Raw genomic sequence first — 20849 nt, 5'->3', positions numbered from 1 at the left:
AGGCACAGAGACTTACTCAGTGTCATCCAGCTAGCAAGTGTTGGAACTAGGAGGCTGTCCCAGATGGTCTGACTCCAGAGTCCTGCCCAGTGTTAGCACTCCCTTGCAAAAATGTTATCTCACATCATAGCATAGGTGCTTGTCCTCAGCTTAATTTAACATCAGATGAGTATATCATAATCTGTTAACCAGTTTCCAGTTTGGCAGATAGGTTGTTTCCAATTGCTTGCTGTTAAAAACAGTACGGCCACCAACATCCTTGTATGTGTTGTGAATTAAGGGCTAGGGCTCTGAAGTCGGACCACCAGAGAGACTCTATTTTATTCAGCTGCTAAGGTGCTGAATCCTCTGAGTGTGCTCTGCACAGCAGAGCAAAATGTAAGAAAGCCTGTTAGCAGTGCAATAGGAGCCTGACTGTAGTTCCTTTACCTGTCACATAGAGAAGTCCCCCCTCAAAGGATTACTATGTGGATTAAAAGAAATAATGTGCATGGAGCTCTTAGCACAACTCCTGGTACAGAGTAGTGTTAGTAAATGCTAGCTATTGTTATTTTTCTTGAATTCCTAGAAATGGAGTCAAACTGTATTCTTTGCCTATTTCAGATACTTACAAAACTCTGTGCTCTGATTTCCTAGAAAGTTAAATCCATGAAAGGAACATCCAAACATAAAAATGTCATTTAGCCAATTCATTTGTGGTAGTATTTTATAGAGTCTAAAGAACAAAACAAACAATATTTCATCAAATATTTGATTATTTTGTATCTTAATTTGATTACTCTTTAAATCTCCTTAGATATGCTTTACCTTATTTGTTTGTTTTCACAGCTTCTTTATCCCAATCATAAGTTCAATGCTTATGAAAATCTATTTTTCACATTATGTCAGCCCATTGTGCATAGTTATGGTTGCTCTCATTTGTGATAAAATGGGCAGAGCACCTAGCACAGTGCCTGGTCTATCATAGGCATTCAGTGCATATTGGTTGGCTGACTTATCAAGTGTCTTAGGGGAGAAAAACCTTTGAACACTTTCCTGAATTAAACTTATCTTTTAAAACTGCAGGCATGAACCCCTTTCTTCTCAGAGTGTGTGCTGTCTGTGGGCAGGCTAGCTCCCAAGTTGAATAAGGGAGAGGATGGGGGAGGGAATGGCCCTAGACTACACTCCTCTATTTATCCTTCTAGATTTACTGGTCTGAGAAGTCACTTTCCTGTTCCACGAGTGGAATGAGTGAGGAAGCAACAGGAGGGCCTCTTCATCCCCCACCCCCTGACAGTATTCCTCAGCCTTCCTCCACTTTTTATTTCATTGAGTTTAATCATTAAGTTAGTGGTTAACTAGAGGTGCAGCTAGACCGCTTTGGGGGAAGAGATTAACAGTCTATCAGTCCTGCTCCTACCGTCTAGAAGCCTCTCCTCCAAAGCTAATCATGGCTCCTTTGGGCATCCTGCTAGGACCACTAGTGGATAGAGGGCTCTCAAATGGGTCAGAATAGTGCATCGATAAAATTCACTCCAAGGCTGGTTTGTTCCCCAGTCATGTTTCCTCCCTATTTTATTTCCTGTTTCAAATTACATGCAGCCATTTTGTTCCCCTAGCCTATCAGAGATTCTGCAATGATCACATGACATCATTAATATAGTCTAATACATTACACCCAGTAATAAAATGTCAAGAAAAAAGATGTGTCCTCAATGTGACTATGAACCCCCTCATACTATGGAATTCTCAGAAATTAAAGTCCAAAGATTACATTTCCAAAGGAATTTGCAATGTCTAAGATACTTGTGGAACATCAAATTAAAGTCCTCCCCCAATTCTTACTTTCTGGGTTTCAGCCAAAGTGGTTCTCTTGTCCAGGTGGAGTTGGGGTTCTTTTAGCAGCTGTATACTCTGAGCTGGCCTCCATAAGAATGGGTTGTTCCTTCTGGGCTTTGGAAGTTGAAATAATCTCTTATGTTCCTTACTTCATGAATAAAGCAAAGAGTGGGACACAAAAGATAATCCCAGCACCAGCTCCACAGCAACCAAATTTAATAAGACAAATAGACTCCCTAGTCTTTAGGCTACACTATGTTCCCAGACCCTTTTCCTAGATATAGCCACCTACTATAGCAAACATTCAGAGGTATGAATGAGAGAGGGTAGACAGAGCCTGGTTTTAGCCCTACCTGGCTGTCAAGCAGTTTTTTCTAGTTTGTGAACCTATAAATTTATTGGGGGAAATCTCTCCCTAAAAGGCTAATTTTGCCACTATGCACTTACCATAAAGGGGGAAAGCCATCCATCCATCCAGTCTTGGAGAAAAACACTTGAAACATTGCTATTGCAAAGTTTAGGACTTTGCAGCCATGGCAGCCCCAGTCACCAAGTCTTGTCTGAGTTACCTTCCTCTCCTGTGCAGCATATTCAAAACCTTGTAATTTTTACTTCCCTTTTGCTTTTGTGTTTCTCTTTCTGTCTCTTGTTACATCATTTCTTCATCTAGAAGCCTGGGCCTCCTAAGGAGACTTTCTCCTGCTTATATAATCCAGAGAGAGTTTGAAAACATGTGCTGGGGTGGGAGGTGGGATTGACTCTTGAGTCTGTCAGTAAGCAACACAAGTTAAGTATAGCTCTCCACAGTTCCCTTCTTGCCCTGATCCAGGGTAAAGTATGGCACTAAGGGCAGCTAATCTAACCCTTCCTACTTCCCACCTAATAAAATAAACCTAGAACCTCAAGAGTGCTCTGTGATATACATATGGATCTCAGTTGCCTTACAGTTTAAACATAGTAAATCTAATTCTCCCTCCTGAGGCCTATCAGGCCTGTATTTAGAAAGACTTTTCTCCCTATAGTTGAACTCTTGCCCCAGGCACACCTGTTTAGGAAAATCTCTGCCGGCCAAATTCAAGGATAAGCAGCCTATTTCCTGTGGATGCCTGTGCTCGCAAAGGTAGGTCCCTCCCAACCAGCTGAGTGACCTGCCTGGCCTGTGCCCTTGCTGAGCCTATGCAGCTCTGCAGATCCACCAACGTCAGCCCTGCGGTGTGTGAACTACCTTTATGGAAGCAGCTACTCACCTATGGTTAAAGCCTTTTGTAATCTACCAAGATCAAAATATCAAATAGTCTGTGGTTACAAACTCCACACACAGGCTGCAACAGTTAAAAGCCAGCTGCAAACCTGAGAAAAACTTGTATGGTCTACCATAAATAAGGCCAAGGTCAAAATGCCCTGCTCACAAAGTTCAAGGCCCAAAGCTTTGGCCACATTATAACTTTTCCACATGTACTGTTTTCTTCCCATAATTTTATTCCTTGTCTGTGTATTAATTTTATGATCCAGTGTGCTGGCCAGATGTTGAAGTCTGAATTTGTCCCTAACATACAGGTTTTGCCAAGCCTGAGAAGGCCTGACTTTTCATAGTGTGGAGGACCTAACTAGAACATATACTCTCTAGAATAGGCTTGCCTTTAAGAGGAGAGGCTGAGCTACTCCCCTCCCCCTATTCCACTTTCAAAGTATCTATATCTGGCAAAAGAAGCTTGGGTGATATTTACAGCAATACATATTAAAAACTGGTTTGCCTCAAGCCTTACAAGTAAGACATGGCCTTTCAGCTCTCAAGATCCCTTCCAGTCATATAATTATGCTCTTGTTTACTTGGACACTCAAGACAGAATTTGACATTCAAACACTAAGAGGCTGTAAATGGCTATTGTACTAAATGTTGATGGATTTATTTTGGGAATTTTAGATTTGAATATAAAATTAACGTATCTTTCTCTATGAAGAGACTATAATCACATTTGGCTTAACATTCTTTTCAAATTTTATTATTTAGTCTTTGCCTTCTCTTTCTCCCTACTTTCCTTTGTTTTGTTATATTAATTTCCCCTTAGTATTCTTTCTTTTTTATTTTTAAAATATTCATTTATTTATTTATTTGGCCGTGCTGGTTCTTAGTTGTGTCACGCAGGATCTTCGTTGCCGCGTGTGGGATGTTTGTTGTGGCATGTGGGGTCTTTAGTTGCAGCATGTGGAATCCAGTTCCCTGACCAGGGATCAAACCCTGGCCCCTTGCATTGGGAGCGCAGAGTCTTAGCCACTGAACCACCAGGGAAGCCCCCCACCCCGCTTTAGTTTTGTTATCTCTTGTGTTCTGATCATTTTTCCTTAATGCTTGCCTTTTCTTATTTTGTTCCACTGTTTCTCCTTGATTTTGTGATTTCTCTCTCCCTCAGTTCTTCTGTGAAAAAGTACATTAGGAATTACTTTTTCTTAATTCTTATTTTGAGCTGTTTGTCATTGGGGAAAAAAGTCCATTTTTGGCAAATATGCTTCTTTTTTTCCCCCAGGAGGGATTGGGATTGGACCAGAGCTTCTTAAACTTTTTTATGACAGCTACTTGCTGACAGCTTTCAGTGCTGAACACACTTCCATGGATTCCTATGAAGGGATCTAGGCCATGTGTACTCATAGCACGGCAGCTGTAATCCTCTTTTTCTCTCCAAGTGAGAAAGCCTATTGCAATTAAAATGACTAATGTCATAGAATATAATAATCTCTTCTAATTACTTTTATGTCAATTCTTTGCAAATTTCATTTTAACTGTTATTAGTAGCTCATAATTTCCATATAGCTTACTTGACTATATTCGCTGGACTAAATGATATTTAATAAATATCTGTTTTGCTATAATGTTCAATACTTCTAGAAATAGTGTTGCATCTTTGAGAGGTGAATCCAGTGGTGCCAATAAGATCAGGCAATTTATTGCTTCACATCCTCTTAAATTCCCCAAACTCTATTCTTGCCTTTATCTACATAGTAGCTGACTTTTTTTTTTCTTGCATTTTCTGCCTCTCTATTAGCCCCCTCCTGGCCTCATTTCTCTGCCTGGCCTAGATTAAATGGATGATCACCCAAATTACTCTCTTGCCCCAAACCTTCAACATCTTTACACCCAGGTACTTAGGTCACTTGGGTCCAGAGCCCTGGATCAGTTCCCACTTACCTTCTCTTTTTCTATGTCGAGTGTGCAGAATGTTGCTAGAGGCAATAATACAACTATGTTGATTGTGTCCCTGCAAGTTATGGACTTCATTCTTAGCTTCCAGCCATTATTTTTAAGACCTTATGTTTTTAGAGCAGTTTTAGGTTTACGACAAAATTGAGAGGCAGGTACAGAGATTCTTCATCTTCCCCCACCCCGACACGTGCACAACCTCCCCTGTTATCAATATCACTCACCAGAGTGGTACATTTTTTTTAAAACCAAAGATGAACCTACATTGACACATCATAATCACCAAAGTCCATAGTTTACCTTAGGGTTCACTCTTGGTATTGTACATTCTTTAGGTTGGAAAAAAGTATAATGTATCCATATAATATCAGAGTATTTTCAGTACCCTAAAAATCCTATATGCTCTGCCTACTTATCTCTCCCTTTCCCTACCCCACCCTTGACAACTACTGATCTAAAGTCTCCATAGTTTTGCCTTTTCCAGAATTTCATATCGTTGGAATCACACAGAATGTAGGCTTTTCAGATTGGCTTCTTTCACTTAGTAATATGCATTTAAGATTCCACCATGTCTTTTTATGGCTTGATAGCTAATTTCTTTTTAGTGCTGAATAATATTCCATTATCTGGATGAACCATGGTTTACTTATCCATTCATCTACTGAAGGACATCTCAGTTGCTACCAAGTTTTGGAAATTATGAATGAAGCTGTTATAAACGTGCATATATGTACCTAAGTTTTCAGCTCCTTTAGGTGAATACCAAGGATTGTGATTGTGAATACCAAGGATCACATGGGAAGTGTACATTTAGTTTTGTAAGGAAGCACCAAACTGTCTTCCAAAGTGTTTGTGCCATTTTGCATTCCCACCAGCAATGTATATAAGTTGCTGCTGTTCTACATCCTCACTAGCATTTGGTGTTGTTAGTGTTTCAGATTTTGGCCATTCTAATAGGTGTGTAGTGGTATCTCGTAGTTTTAGTTTTCATTTCCCTGATGACGTGATATTGAGCATCTTTTCATATGATTATTTGCTATCTGTGTATCTTTGGTGAGGTGTGTTAAAGTCTTTGTCCCATTTTTTAATTGGGTTGTTTGTTTTCTCACTATTGAGTTTTAAGAGTTCTTTGTATGTTTGGATAACAGTCCTTTATCAATTATGTCTTTTGCAAGTATTTTCCCTTAATCTGTGGCTTGTCTTCTAATTCTCTCGATACTGTCTCTTACAGAGCAGATGTTTTTAATTTTAATGGAGTTCAGATTACTAATTATTTCTTTCATAGATTGTGTCTTTGGTATTGTATCTAGAGAGGTGTCATCATACCCAGGGTCATCTAGATTTTCTCCTATATTATCTTCTAGGAGATTTTAGTGTTGTGTTTTGTCAACCTTTTTTTTTTTTTTTTTTTTTACTAATTCCAGTTATGTTGTCTCATTCAATTACTGATTGTCCCAGTGCTTAACACTATCCTGAAACCTTCTTTGATTGTCCCAGTGCTTAACACTATCCTCAAACCTTCTTTCCAACTTCTCAGCCTCACTCTCCTGCAGATAATTATCTATTCTCTTATCCAGTGAAATGGAAAGGTCAACTATAACCTTTCCCATTCAGAGAACCTACATCTACCCTCATTCTTCCAACCTCCCAGGCTCACATTCCTGTTCAAAGACAGCCCCCTCCCTGTGCTCTTCATCTCATTCATTTCCATCTTCGTTGTCCTTGTATCATTTTTCTATATCACCAACCTCTTACTCTGTACTATTAGTTCTCCTCAAGCAATAAATATGCTTGATTCTTGCCTATACTAAAAAAAAAAAAAAAAAAATCCCCAAACCAAAAAACAACAGCAGCAGCAGCAGCAACAAAAGCAATGACAAAAGCACCTCTTTTGACCCTGTGTTTCTTCTGGTTTCAACTGGCTTTCATCCTCCTCTGTAAAGAGCTCTCTTTAGTCATTGTCTCCATTTTTCACTTCCCATTCACTTTTCAACCCAGTGAAGTCTGACTTATCCCACCACCTCACTTCAACTTGCATAGTTAAAGACACTATGATGTCTGCATTGCACTTTATATGTCCCTTTCTGTGCTGAATCTGACACTCCCAATGGCACATTCCTTGAAATTCCCCTTGCCTTTGGCTTCCATAACCTCACTGCTCTTATTTTTCTGACATTCCTGACCACCTCTTAAAAGTTGGTCTTTTCCCCAGGATTTCCACTGTGAGCCACTGCTTTTTCACACAGTTTTAACTGCCACCTATGTATATAGGCTGATGACTTGCAAGTCTGCATGTCCAGTCCTAACATTTCCATTTTGCTTCAGAGGTCAGTTCACGTCTATGTGTGTCTCCCACAGGTACCTCAGATTCAACATGGCCTTGGCTGAATTCATCATCAACTCCCCTACTTCTAAAACTTGGTTCTCTTTCTCTGTTCCTTCTGATTTGGTAGCCCCATGAGTTTCAGAATCATTCTAGAACAGCACAATGTCCAATAAAAATAAAATGTAAGCCACATGTGTAAATTAAAAATTTTCTGGTAACCACATTAAAAAATAAAATGAGTCAAGTGAAATGAATATTAAGAATAGATTTTATTTAACCCAATATATCTAAAATATTATCATTTTAAAACATTTAATAGGGCTTCCCTGGTGGCGCAGTGGTTGAGAGTCCGCCTGCTGATGCAGGGGACACGGGTTCGTGCCCCGGTCCGGGAAGATCCCACATGCCGCGGAATGGCTAGGCCTGTGAGCCATGGCCTCTAAGCCTGTGCGTCCGGAGCCTGTGCTCTGCAACGGGAGAGGCCACAACAGTGAGAGGCCCGCATACCGCAAAAAAAGAAAAAAAACCCAACCATTTAATAGATATTTTACATTTCTTTTGTACCAAGTTTTCAAAATCCAGTGTGCATTTTACACTTACCACACATCAGAGTTTAAACTAGTTACTAGGGCTCAATAACCATATGTGGCTAGTGGCTACTGTACAATGCAGTTCTAGTCTTTACTTTCACTAATCTCCCTTTCATCCAGTCATAAGTCCTATTGATTTTGTCTCCTAGGTGTTTCTCCAGTAGGTTTATTTATTTTCATGCTTTCTGCTCGTGGCTTTACTTCACACCTTGTTCATGTCTCACTTGGTTTATTGCAATAGCTTACATAACCTAGTTTGTCTCAGGGAGCATGCAAAATTCGTTGGAATGCAGGAGGATATAGTAGAACATCTACATACATATTTTATCTAGAAAATAAGGAAACAGTTAAGATTTATTAGTATTGAATATATATATATATTGATGCCAGTGCCCTCGCTTTGTATCACAGAGAAGTCAATAATAAAGTTATAAATGTAACAAATAAAATACATTTCCCCCACAAAATAAAAAACTTAAAATATTTACTTCATCTTCATATAATACTTTAGAATTTCTTTGGGTATTTCTATAGATGTACACAGTTTAGTAATACATTGGTCATATCTACTTAATAAATTTACATGTGTACTTGAAATTTATTTTGGTACTGCCAAATTTTATCGCTAAAATTGGTGCTCTATTGAACTGGATCGACTCTGGCTTTACCCCACTTGCCTCTCCAGTCTCAATTTCTTCATCCCACCTCACATTTTCTGCATGAAGTAGCTCCTTTATATTTTGTTCTTGTTTGTCCTTCTTCATGGAAAACAAATAAATAGGCAAACGAGCTACTTCCTGACCTAACTCTAATTCTCTGCCAGGTTCTTTCAAGCTATCATGTCTCCAAGGAAAGCCTATTAACATTACCTAAGTTGTGTCCAGTCCTCCTTCTCTTGTTAAGGATACCTCTCTTACTACACTGTTATGTTGAAATTGTCTCCTTATGCATCTTCATTCCCTACAAAACTAAAATTCTTGAGGACAGGGGTGTGGCATCATCATGCTTTTTCATCTTGACATATGATAGGTTCTTAACAAATGTTTGTTGAACTAAATTCATGGCTCTCCTTGATGAAAGCCAGCCTGTTCTATCAATGGGTGAAATAGTGATTTTCTTATTGCAATTTGTGGAGTATCTGGAAGACTTCTTCTTTGTCCAAAGATGCCTGATAGAATGAAATAGTAAATACACTTTCATTAAGTACTATAATTAATATGCTATTTGTAAGCCCTGGTAGTGTGGGTAACAATCTTATTGGGAAATAACCAGTTCCTTCTTACTAAAAAATTAAATGAGATTATTTGCTCTAAGACGAATGAAGTTTTGATCGTATGTATACATGCAACGGCTTTCAAACTTCAGTATGAATAAGAATCACTTTGGGAAATGTTAAAATGTAGATTCCTGGGTTTCATATGCACATATTCTGATTCCTTTGGACTTATAGGTATCCCAAGAATCTGTACTGTTAGAAAGCATCCCAATGGTTATTTATTATAACTATTTTATTTTATTAGCTGGTAGAAACCATACTTTGAGAAGTATTGTTTCCTTCTTTCTGAAGCAGAGGGTTAAGAAGGAGTTGAGTTTGAACAATGGAGAGAACTGCCTTACTCTGGGCCTGAATGGGTTTCTACCTGGAGGTCTGTAAAAGTTAAAGAGTTAAAAAGGAAAATGGGCGATGCTAGGAGATACTGAAACAGGGAATCAAGGGTGACAGAGACTAGGATTGTGGAAAGAGGCTTGGAAGATCAATAATGACCTTGGCTTACTTCACAATATTCCCTAGGATTGACTTTCTTCAACTAGAAAGCTGAAAAATAAAATATAAATATAAACATAAAATCTGATTATTATTAGGTTATTTTCATTTTCCTTTAGGAAGTGACACTCAGTCATTCAATAAGTAATTTTAAAAAAAAATATTTCAGAATGTTTAGGATAATGGACATTGTAGGTATAGGGTGATTTTTGACATTTAGAACAATATACAATTCCATATACATTTCATTTCTATGACAACAAAAATTATCTAACATAGAGGAGATGGTAAACTATGCCATATGGAAAACAGAATTTAACTTCATAAAAGCTGTGAGAAAAAACAGATTTTCACTTAAATGCCATTTATAGGTAGTTTCTTTCCAAGTTGTTAATGTTTAAAAATTTAAATGCCGTTTAAATATTTTTATGAAGACTCTTATGTATTTCTTAGCTTGGCAAATAACAACCAGAGGTAGATGGATAAACCTAGACCATTAAAAACCTCCAAACTTTTATTTTAGCTTATTGTTTCAGCTTTCTCCCCCATTCAGCTTATTGAGAGCTGTTAACAAGGAACTAATTGGTTGGCTTGTTTTTTCTTTTCACCATTTGGTGGCCAGTCTCTGGTAGAAATCCTAACGAGATGCAAACCAGGCAAACAAATGGGCCAGTGGGCTGGAAGGGGATAAGAGACAGTGGACATGGAGAGTCTATTGTTGTTTGTCCAGTCAACTAAATATCTTTTAATTGTAGCAGCACTGCCATAAATAGGCCTGGCACAAGCCTATTAGTCTGCCTTATTTATTAGCCTGCCTGTTTCAGTCTCTCTGCTTCCACCATCCATACAAGTCTGTGATTCTGATTTTTGTTCATTTGATGGGAGAGACTTCCCTCTGCTTATCTGTGCTTTTGGAAGATATATTATTTTGGTTTTTTTTTAAATAAATTTATTTATTTACTTTTGGCTGCATTTGGTCTTCGTTGCTGTGCGTGGGCTTTCTTTTTAGTTGCAGCGAGCGGGGGATACTCTTCGTTGCAGTGTGCAGGCCTCTCATTAAGGTGACTTCTCTTGTTGCGGAGCACAGGCTCTAGGTGCGCGGGCTTCAGTAGTTCTGACACGTGGTCTCAGTAGTTGTGGCTCTCTGGCTCTAGAGCGCAGGCTTAGTAGTTGTGGTATGTGGGCTTAGCTGCTCCGTGACATGTGGGATCTTCCCGGACCAGGGCTTGAACCTGTGTCCCCTGCATTGGCAGGCAGATTCTTAACCACTGCGCCACCAGGGAACCATGAAGATATATTATTCTGAATAGTTTAATAGAAGGTGAGCTTTGAGGGAACAATGCTATTCTTATTGTAACTTGTATCTTGTTTTTAACTTAGTGCAAACGTGCATTCCCCATGGGCTCATGTTAAATTAAACGTCTCTGCTGATCTGTGCTCTCTTGAAGGTGATTCGCAAGGGATGGCTAACCATCAGCAACATTGGCATCATGAAAGGAGGCTCCAAGGGATACTGGTTCGTCCTTACTGCTGAAAGCTTATCCTGGTACAAAGATGATGAGGTGAGCCACAGAAGTGACAGAATTTTTAAAATTAAAATGTTTCTCTTTCAAATTAATTGATAGTATTGTGATATACAATTTTAAGGCACCAGTGGTTTTTTTTCAGTAAGACTTAGCTTGGGATGTTTGAAGAAGCACTGTTTTTTCCTCATAGATTTAAAATTTTACGATAGTTCCCTCAAATATCTTTTATTTGTAGTCACATTTATTTCCCTGAAGAAATGGAGTTAGGGATCCTTCTTTGTAATAATGGCAAGGTAGTGATATAGTGAAAGCGATTTTCATTCAATAATGTGTTGAAAATACTCAAGATAATAGAGCATCGTAAGAGCAAAGTTAATAGCAGTGATGCAGAGTTAATAAAGCATTTTGGAATTGTTGCTGTGACATCTGTCTCAAATGACAGGCTTTTGAAAATGTCCAAATCACTAGTCTTCAAGTGAGTACTAGATAATTGTTTATACAAATTTTTTCTTTGAGAATTTGATATCTATGTAAAAGCATGAATTATGATAATTATGGTGTTCTGGTTCATGTTAGATGTTAATAATATTGGGCCTGTGACTTATTACTCATTTAAGTCTGATAGAAAAGCACACACAAAAAAATCAGTCTTACAGAGCCATTAAAGTGCTATAAAGTGATACTGGTAAATTTGGGAGGGCATGGATGGAAATTAAGCAGTGTTTTGGAAATTTTAATAGCTCTGGTCTGACTTGAGAAATTTGGGGGGCTTATAATGCAGATGCAAACATTGGATAAGAATACTCTGTGATAGCAAAACTATATACAGGTGAGATTGTGTCAGTTGTATTTGGTTATAAAAGGCACGCGTTTCAGAGTTAAAAGTCCTTCCGCTCTTGGCTTGATATCTTCTGAAAGCACTGCAAGGTGCTTTTGTAAATTGTTGGAGGAAAAACTTCATGTCCTATGTAGTTCTTTCTTTTTCCTAAATGCTTTGTGCAAATAATGTGTTTAATAAATATCAGATGATCAGTTGATGGGCACTAAATTTTCTGCAGTAAAGGAAATCAGATCTTATAGAAAGGTCCAAAGAAAATTTCTACTCAAAAGCTTTATTTCAAATTTTTGTCACATATTTTAATGACTTCAGTCAAACGTGGAATTGGTTGTTGTGAGTCTGAGGATTAGCATTGGTTTCTTTCCTGTGCTGGCTGCTTAGATCTCTCTCTCATTCTGTGGAAGCTCCAGTGTTTAAAGGCAACAGCCTCAGGAGCTCTGAGATGCCTTTCTAGATATAAACATCAGTAATTACATAATCTTCTTTTGTATTCAGTTGCCCTACTAGATCTTCTCTTAGATGCATTTTGTTTACAAGTATTTGTTTACAAGTGTTCACAAGTAGGTGATCATGTATGTACACTTAAATACATATTGGTCTATGGGCCATTCTCAGTTATTCTAGGCAAAGCAAAAGATTTTGCTGAGGAATCATGTTAGTAATAGCTAGTGTTTTATATTTATTAATTAAGGCATTTAATCCACATTACAACCATAAGGATAGGTACTATTATTATCCCCATTTTTCAGGTGAGTAAATGAAGAAAAAACACAACCTTTTGAAAAGTCATTTCTATAGGACTCAGTTTTCCTTATGGTAGAACACTTGGTGTTGGTGAGGATAACTAACTTGCCAAGGTCTCATAGCTACTTGGTAGCAAAGCAGAAATTTGAACACACGCTGTCTGGCTCCAGAGCTTATGACTTCAACCACAAATGGAGGCAAGAATCTCCGAGGTGCTGGAGTTTTCCAAGTCAACCTCATCCCACAGAGGATTTATTAAGATGAGTACCAGGCATCCCAGCATTGACCTCTCCCTGAGTGTTAGTATCAGGGGCCCTGAAGACTCTGGGATTAGCCACTGCTGTCGGAGTATGGCTTTAGGGTTTCTGAAACAAGCCTGTTGGAAGGCACATGATGCTCCCTGTAGGGAAGGAAGAGGCTTTGAGAGCTTGGTGAGCTCATGGTCACCAGTCAGCCCTTTCTCTCTGCTATAAACTCAGAAAAAATTTTTACAAAATCTCTGCTGCTGAAGCTCCCTCATGAGCACTTGGTTACCATAGATAGAAAATACATGTGTGCAGTTATAATATTAACCAAGTGCCAGAGAACATTTTATTAAAGGTATGTGTGTGGAAGGTGGTGGGCTGTGTGTGTGTGTTGGGTGGGAAGGGTAGGTCATAATGACCCTTAAAATAGATTGGACTGATTTAGATGAAAAAAGTTTAGAAAAGTGTTGTTTTCTTAGTTTAGATCATTTTAAGAAAGGGAAAACGACAGATGAGGATGCTGCTCTATGGAGCTAACAAGTAGGCTAACAACAATACAATATCGGATAGTAAGTGCCCTGAAGAAAATAGGTCAGTGAGCTAAAAACTGACGGGGGAGGGACTTTTAGATTGAGTGTTTGCGAAGAAGTAACATTGGAGCAGAGACTGGAATGACGAACTGTGTAGAAGATTATGTTGAAGAACATTCCAGGGTGGCAGTGGGCAGGAAGCTTATGGCTGAGGTGGAGGAGGAGAAGGAGAGAGAAGTAGGAAATATAGAATCAGAGGTACCTTGTCAGGCCAATGATTTGGATTTTATTCCAAGGATAATTGAAAACCATTGGCCTGTGTCAATAGGATGTGACCTGATTGGATTTACGTTTTAGAAGGATCAGTCTGGCTGCTGGGTTGGGCATGATTTGTGGGATGGAATGTGTGTGTGGATGGAGTTGGGGTGGCAAGAATAAAAGAAGGGAGACCAGCTAGCAGACTGTATCAGTGGTTCAGGCAAGAGAAGATGGTGGCTTGTACTGGCTGGAGAGGAGAGCTCAAGTTCAGGGTAAAGCAAACTGATGGGCCACATACAGCTACACTGTAGTCATGAGCTACTGTTTCTCATGAAAAACTCTGCTCAAGAAACCAGATAGGAAATTTTCCAAATAGTAATGCCTGACTCATGACCCCTGTCTTCAAAGTATGTGTCAGTGGGGCAGAGCCTTTTCTCCCTGAAGCCATCCTCATTCATCCCCACCTTACCACCCCTTGGTAACCACCACTCTGGTTCACCATCCTGCTCCATTTCTATTGCCAGCACTTCCTACCACCACAGACCACCTCTGAGCCTGCGGGCAGGGCAGAAGGGAGGGGTCAGCACTGTTCCTTGCTCTTTACCAGTATTCAACTAATAGTTATTAGCGTCTGCTGGGAGCCAAGGCTGGAAGGGAGGGTATGGGGAAAGGAGGTCAGAAGAAATGTCAGGAGGGTGGGGCTTAGAGGTAGTGAATTTTCTTTGGCCCCTTGAATTTGTACCCTGAATACCCATCCTTTATTAGCAGTGTTTTAAATGATGCTTAGATTTCATACATGCCTTGCTGTCATAGTTTAACTATGCTTCTGGATATGGATTAAAGATGCTTCTGTGGGCAACCTTGAAAACCCCAAATCTACAATTTTCCTTTGTGAAAATAAGCATGAGTCCTTACCCAACTTTTGGAGTCAGTTTGTTGGTAAGTTGAGTGCTTGTACTTTGTTGCCATGGTATCTGTCACATCAGCATCTACACACTTTGGAAATCCTGTTACATAGCAATTTATCTCTCTTAGTCAAGCAAGTGTGACACCATAAATATTATTAGGTTAGTTATAGATTTATCATTTATTTAATAATTTATATTCAGATTTTCATAGAGAATTGTTATTTGTTTCTATGTTCTTTCATCTTCCTGCTTTCTTGTGTAATTAGACTGGTATGTTTTCATTACAATCTAATTGGCTGTTGAATAAATAGCATATTATGGCACATGAATAGATATGGTTTTATTTAACTTTTGACAGGTTTGTAATAAATATAAATGACTTATGAAATGTATTTGTGATTAAAGAACAATGGTTCAAACTGTTTTCAAGATGCGATTAATTGAACAAAAGACCCTGTAGACCATATGCTTGGTGCAATGAAAAGGGTGAGGTGCTGGAGGATGTGAATTTGCTACGACTAACTGCCAGTGTTGGAACAAGTCAGACTTCTCTGAGCCTCAGTTTTAGCTTATCAAATGGGGACTGTTGCTGACCAAATCACCTCAAAGGGAGTTTGTAGGACTCTAAGAAATCGTATATTAACAAGTGCATTTATAATCTTTTAGGCATCACATTTATATATTTATTCTTGTTGTCTCAAGTAATACTATGCCCTCCTACAATAATGTCATTCTTTCACTCACATGTCTTCTAATTTCCAATTTGGTCATTTCATTTTGTGAGATAGGATGTATGGGATCTGGGATTTTTCAGCAGACAATGGTAAGATTCAGGCAGTAAAATGGAACTCAGATCCTGTTCCTTCAGTGGGACTTTTCTATGCTGCCTCCTCACCAGCCTATGGGTTAGAGATGATAATATCAAACTATGTGATTTCCTATCCAAACTGGCAGAGGCAATAGCATGATAACCCTGTGTAATAATTTTAAGCTAGAGTTGGCATGATGGTAATAATAGGTCCCCATCATTTTTCCTGCTTTCTCCCCATCCTTAATATAACTATCCTCCCTACCCTTAAATCTTAGATGGGTTCGTGAACACGCTCAGACATCTGTGGACCTCATGTTTTGAACCATTATTCTACATTACAGTAATGTTATCTGTAATGTTACTGACAGATGATCTTAATGGAAAGGTTTCCACCTGTGTCCCAGGCAGTGTTATTTCAATGTGTTATCTTCAGAGAATCTATATAATACAAAGTGGTTATGGAAAACATAATTAATCTATGTACTTGACTATATGTTATCCTTTAGCGTTACTCAAAAATTGGGGCTTTCTGCAACACGAAAATAAATAGACCATCTTGTACGTGGTTAGATAGTTTATAACTAATCACCAAGGGGATTTACCCAAACCTGGCTGTCCTTCCAAATCATACTCCAGTACCCCAGACTCTGAAATTCTGTACAAAAGTGGCTCTGAATGCATTTCTAGGGGTTGCATAGACCTCTTCCTGGGTCCATCCTCTCCAGAGCATTCTGTCATTGTGCATACCCCAAGTCAAGGGGGAACTGTTTATGGGGGTGAGGACAGAGCTTGGACATGCAGGATTGTGTGTCCACATATATCCCTTGGGATCTTGGATGAATGATACTCAGCTCCTTTGATTTCTATCAAAATAATAATATAAAGATATTTGTAGTACTTATATTTACTAAGGATTTGAGGAAGAAATACAGCAATTCAAACAACCTCAAATAGCATATTAGATAACCCTCTGCACAGCAGTTTTTAACTAGTGGGCACTGGGTGTGTCACTGGCAGCTCTAGCCATGTGCTGGCCCAGCCCAAGGAAAGTACATAGGCTTCTCTCTTTCTCTTCCCCTTCACATCTCTCCCCTCAGTGCTGTCAGTCTGGATTGCCCCAAACTCAAGGTGTTTACTCATTCTTTTATGTACATCCACTCAGCTCTTCTTAGCATCTAGTCCAGCCTTCATTGCAGGCTCACCTTTGTATATCCAAATTAGTCAAAATGCTCAACCAAGCCAAATGGACTTTCAGTTAACAAGATGCTCCCTAGTTCTAAAGTAATTGTGGTTGTAAAAAATATCTCTGTTATTCATTCTACCTGCTTAAGCTCATGAAGGCCAGCTTTCAGTCTGAATGATGATCTTGATGAAGATCATCATGATAATGGTTAACATTTATTATTTATAATAAAGTTTATCAGGCACTGAACTAAGTCAATACTTTATTTACATTCTCCATTTTAGAAATGAAGATTGAGACTCAAAGAGACTAATTCAGCCAGCTACTAAGTATCCGTGCTGTGCTCTTAATCACCTGAACATTTCCCAACAAATATATTCTGAGCACCTGTTATGTACCAGACACTATCCTAATCACTAAGGATAAAGTGGTTAGCAAAGTACCCACCCTTAGGAAGGATATTTTCTGATAAAGAAAACATAAACAATCAGGAACAACTATGAGATTCAGATTACAAACTGTGAATAAGATAAATCCAATGATGTGTTTGACTTAAGGAGTATCTGGGATGGTAATCACAGCATGGGGGGACATTAAACTGAGTGGTCAGAGAAAGTTTGTGTTAATGCCTAAGGCAAGATAGAGCCTGATGAATGTAAGAAACTGAATTTAGGCCACTGTGACTGGAACAAATAGAGAAAAGGACTCTATAAAGATTAAGGATTTTGATCCAAAGAATGATGAGAAGCCTTTGAAGTTTTTAAGCTGAAGAGTCACATAATAGGATTTGAAAGTTTTATAGATCTTTGTGATTGCTTTGTAGAGACTGGATTGGAGGAGGGCAAAACTGAATTGGGGAGTTGTAGAAAGCTATTGCTGTGGTATACATAAGAGATAATGGTAGCTTGGGCTGGATGGGTTGAGGGAAATTGATAGAAATGGATGAATTTAAGAGATTTTTTCAAAAGGAGAAAATTGACAAAACTCATCACACGTGTTAAGTATTGGTTGAATGCTTTTAAGTTCCTGCTGAACTGTAAGCTTCTTGAGCCCAGGAGCCACTGTCTTGTTCCATGTTCTACCACCAGTAGACATGGCTCTGAGAGGTGACGCTAAGTAAATATTGGCCAAGTGAAGATGTGATTGAGCAAATAAATAATTAAGTGCAGCATAGTAATTCATCATGTCCTGGTATCACAAGTGGCTAAACCAAATTATTGAATTACAGGGTAAAATTACCCTTAGATGTAGATTATCTTAAAATTTTCTTAAGTTTCATGATTGAAGGTTAATGGATTTTTTTTCCCTCTGACTATATGACTTCCTGGATTGAAGATAATTTAAGCAGAAAATAAATTTCCCAGTGTCATTTTCATACATTATAAATATATTTTGCACAGTTCTTTTTTTTTACATCTTTATTGGAGTATAATTGCTTTACAATGTTGTGTTAGTTTCTGCTATATAACAAAGTGAATCAGTTATATGTATACATGTATCCCCAATCCCCTCCCTCTTGAGCCTCCCTCCCACCCCTCTAAGTGGTCACAAAGCACAAGCTGATCTCCCTGTTGCACAGTTCTTTGGAGGGATTTAGAAAAGGGCAAGGCATTGGAATAAAATAGAAACTATCATTTCAAAAAGATTGTGGATTTAGATAGCTCTACATTAATCTTTAGAAACAGATTTGAAAAAAAAATGTGATGGCTTTTATTTAAATTATTCCAAAATACAAAATTTAAAAGAATAGAATATTCTGATTCAAGGAGAAAAGAGTCTTATTTTTCTTAGTATCAATGAGAAATGTGTAAATGGTAGTTGAAATCTCTGAAAAAAAAGGGATTGCTAGTTTATGAACAATGATAGTACATAGCCAATATTTATTCCATTTAGGTAGTCCAACATGAAGATTAAAATCATAATGGAATACTCCTAGGAAAGTAGGGTAATTCAACAGAAGCATTTCCAGTGGAAATGTACTAACCTTACAGTATTGAAGAAAATCCAAAATCTGCATTGAAATAAGGACATTCTTCGGACTCAAAAAATTACAGGCCTCATTTTTGTGGGTTGATGTGTTTGGAAAGCTTGATAAGGAGATTATATAATTCCCTTATAGGGATATTTACTTAGTATTGTTTTTATTATGTAACTGTAACAGATGACACATGTAACTTTGGTAATAGGAAACGAAGTGACAGCTATGTCCCTGGATGGTGAAAGTTGTGAGATGGAGAAGTTACAGAAATCTTCAGCTCCTTCCATTTGCACTTAGACTTTCAAGATTCTGTTTCCTGTTAGGTCCGCATGCTCCCTGTGATGAGGTCAGGATTGACCCTGTGAACACTAGTCACACTCCTTGCTGAGTTGTTTTAGTTAGCCAAAATTTAGATATTTTTTATTTTAAAAAAGTCTCAATAAATATTAAACTTTAAAACATTTATGTTACTTTAAATTCTTCATGATCATAGTTGTGCATGTGCTTTTTCATATACATAAGCTATCTTGTGTTATGCTTTTTAATGTGGGATTATTTCATGTAAACATTTCCAAGTTCTAGAATTATGCAAAGATTTATACTTTTGAAAAACATATTCAACAAACCATAATGGTAAATGCTATTTCAAATTTATTAAAAATACTTATAAACCCACACCCATTCCCTCATATGTATTATTTGTTGTACTCAGAAGTTTATATTGGAAGAAAAATATTACCCTTTATATTACCGTTTCCTGGAAGAGTAAAATTTTTAAATGTACCTCATTTAATGAATTTATATATATATATATATATATATATATATGACATTCTTTCAAGCTAAGTAAAAAGAATGTAATACCAATATGTTAACCTCATGTTTTAAGGGAAAATTATTTGAAACGTCATCCTGGAGTGGTTCACTACAGGATGACTGCGCTGGCCTGGCCTCCTTAGCTTTCCCTTTGGAGCTTGGTGTAATGGAACAGTCTCCTTTATGTTATGACCCAGCTATCGTGTCAGCCAGAGAGCTCTCAAGCACTGTCCTGGCACTGCCTTGCAGGGTCCAATAGGATGATCCATATGCGGACTCCTGTCGGAGGCATTTGCTACAGGTTGTATAAAGCATTTACAACTGGGTGATTTTATGCAAATATTGTGAGACATTTTTATATTGTCTTCCTGTTTATATTTTACATTTTGTGAACTATTGTTCAGGACTTTATTTGCTAGTCATGGGACTCTTCTTTAAGGTAAAAACCTTCATTTCATAATGTGTTTTGCAGTAGCATGTTTTAGCAGATGACATATTTCCTTAGGCCAGATTGTAAATGCAAGAATTTAGCCTTAATCATATTTTTACTTATTAGTTTTACCCAATCACTGTTTTTGTTTTTGTTGTTGTTTTTAAGAAACTATGGTGTCAGGTTTGGTAAAATATCAAATAATAATAAAAATTTTGAACCTCGGGGAGTTTTTATCCTTATGACTAAATCTTTCATTTTAAAAATGAAATATCTGAATAAAAATGATTTGCTTTAATCCAAAATATACACTTGAAATGTTTAGTTAGATTTAAAAAAGCAAAAATTTTGGGTAGCCTTGTGCAATATATTTTAAAGTTTGACCAGAATCTTTCTAAGAAAGATGAAAATTAATTTTAAATACTGAAGTTGACATGTTAGTGAACCAAACCAAAGTTGACAAATTTTTAATTTTACCCATCTCCCCATTTTTTACCCTTGAATATTTGAAATATTCATATAAACAAGCCAACCCTGATCATTTCACCCTAGTTCACAGTGTATAAAGTTTTGACATATCCTCAAAAGACATGGCAAAATTATACACTGCATATCCAGTAATAGCTTTCCTTGTTCTTTTTGAAAATAATTAAATTGCCTGAACATTTCAAGAGTTTGAAAATTTACAGTGAATGGGAGCATGTATTCCAAGTGAATGCATTGGCCCCGTAAATTCCACCCTTAGAACTGTACTTCCTTCTTAATTTCTTAATTTAACAATGGCAGTAATAAATCATGTACATCATGACATTTGGAAATATCAAAGCTTCAATTTCAGCTTTGTATATATCAAAAGAAGAGAGGCAAATATTTTAATACACTTG

At 37.7% G+C, this 20849-nt stretch overlaps 1 protein-coding gene across 6 annotated transcripts in view; it reads left to right on the top strand.

Moving 5' to 3' along the window:
* Positions 1–20849, top strand: part of DNM3 (dynamin 3) — a 571744-nt gene that overhangs the window by 279961 nt on the left and 270934 nt on the right. For all 6 annotated transcript variants that reach the window (XM_060133190.1, XM_060133198.1, XM_060133181.1 and 3 more), the window contains one exon: positions 11147–11260. In XM_060133190.1, the coding sequence (XP_059989173.1) occupies positions 11147–11260 (114 nt within the window). The remainder of the gene's footprint in view (positions 1–11146; positions 11261–20849) is intronic.

This window comes from Lagenorhynchus albirostris, chromosome 2 (genome assembly GCF_949774975.1).
Source record: "Lagenorhynchus albirostris chromosome 2, mLagAlb1.1, whole genome shotgun sequence".
Lineage (NCBI taxonomy): Eukaryota > Metazoa > Chordata > Mammalia > Artiodactyla > Delphinidae > Lagenorhynchus > Lagenorhynchus albirostris.
Note: the sequence above shows the minus strand (reverse complement) of the source record. Positions and strands in the feature narration are given on the sequence as shown.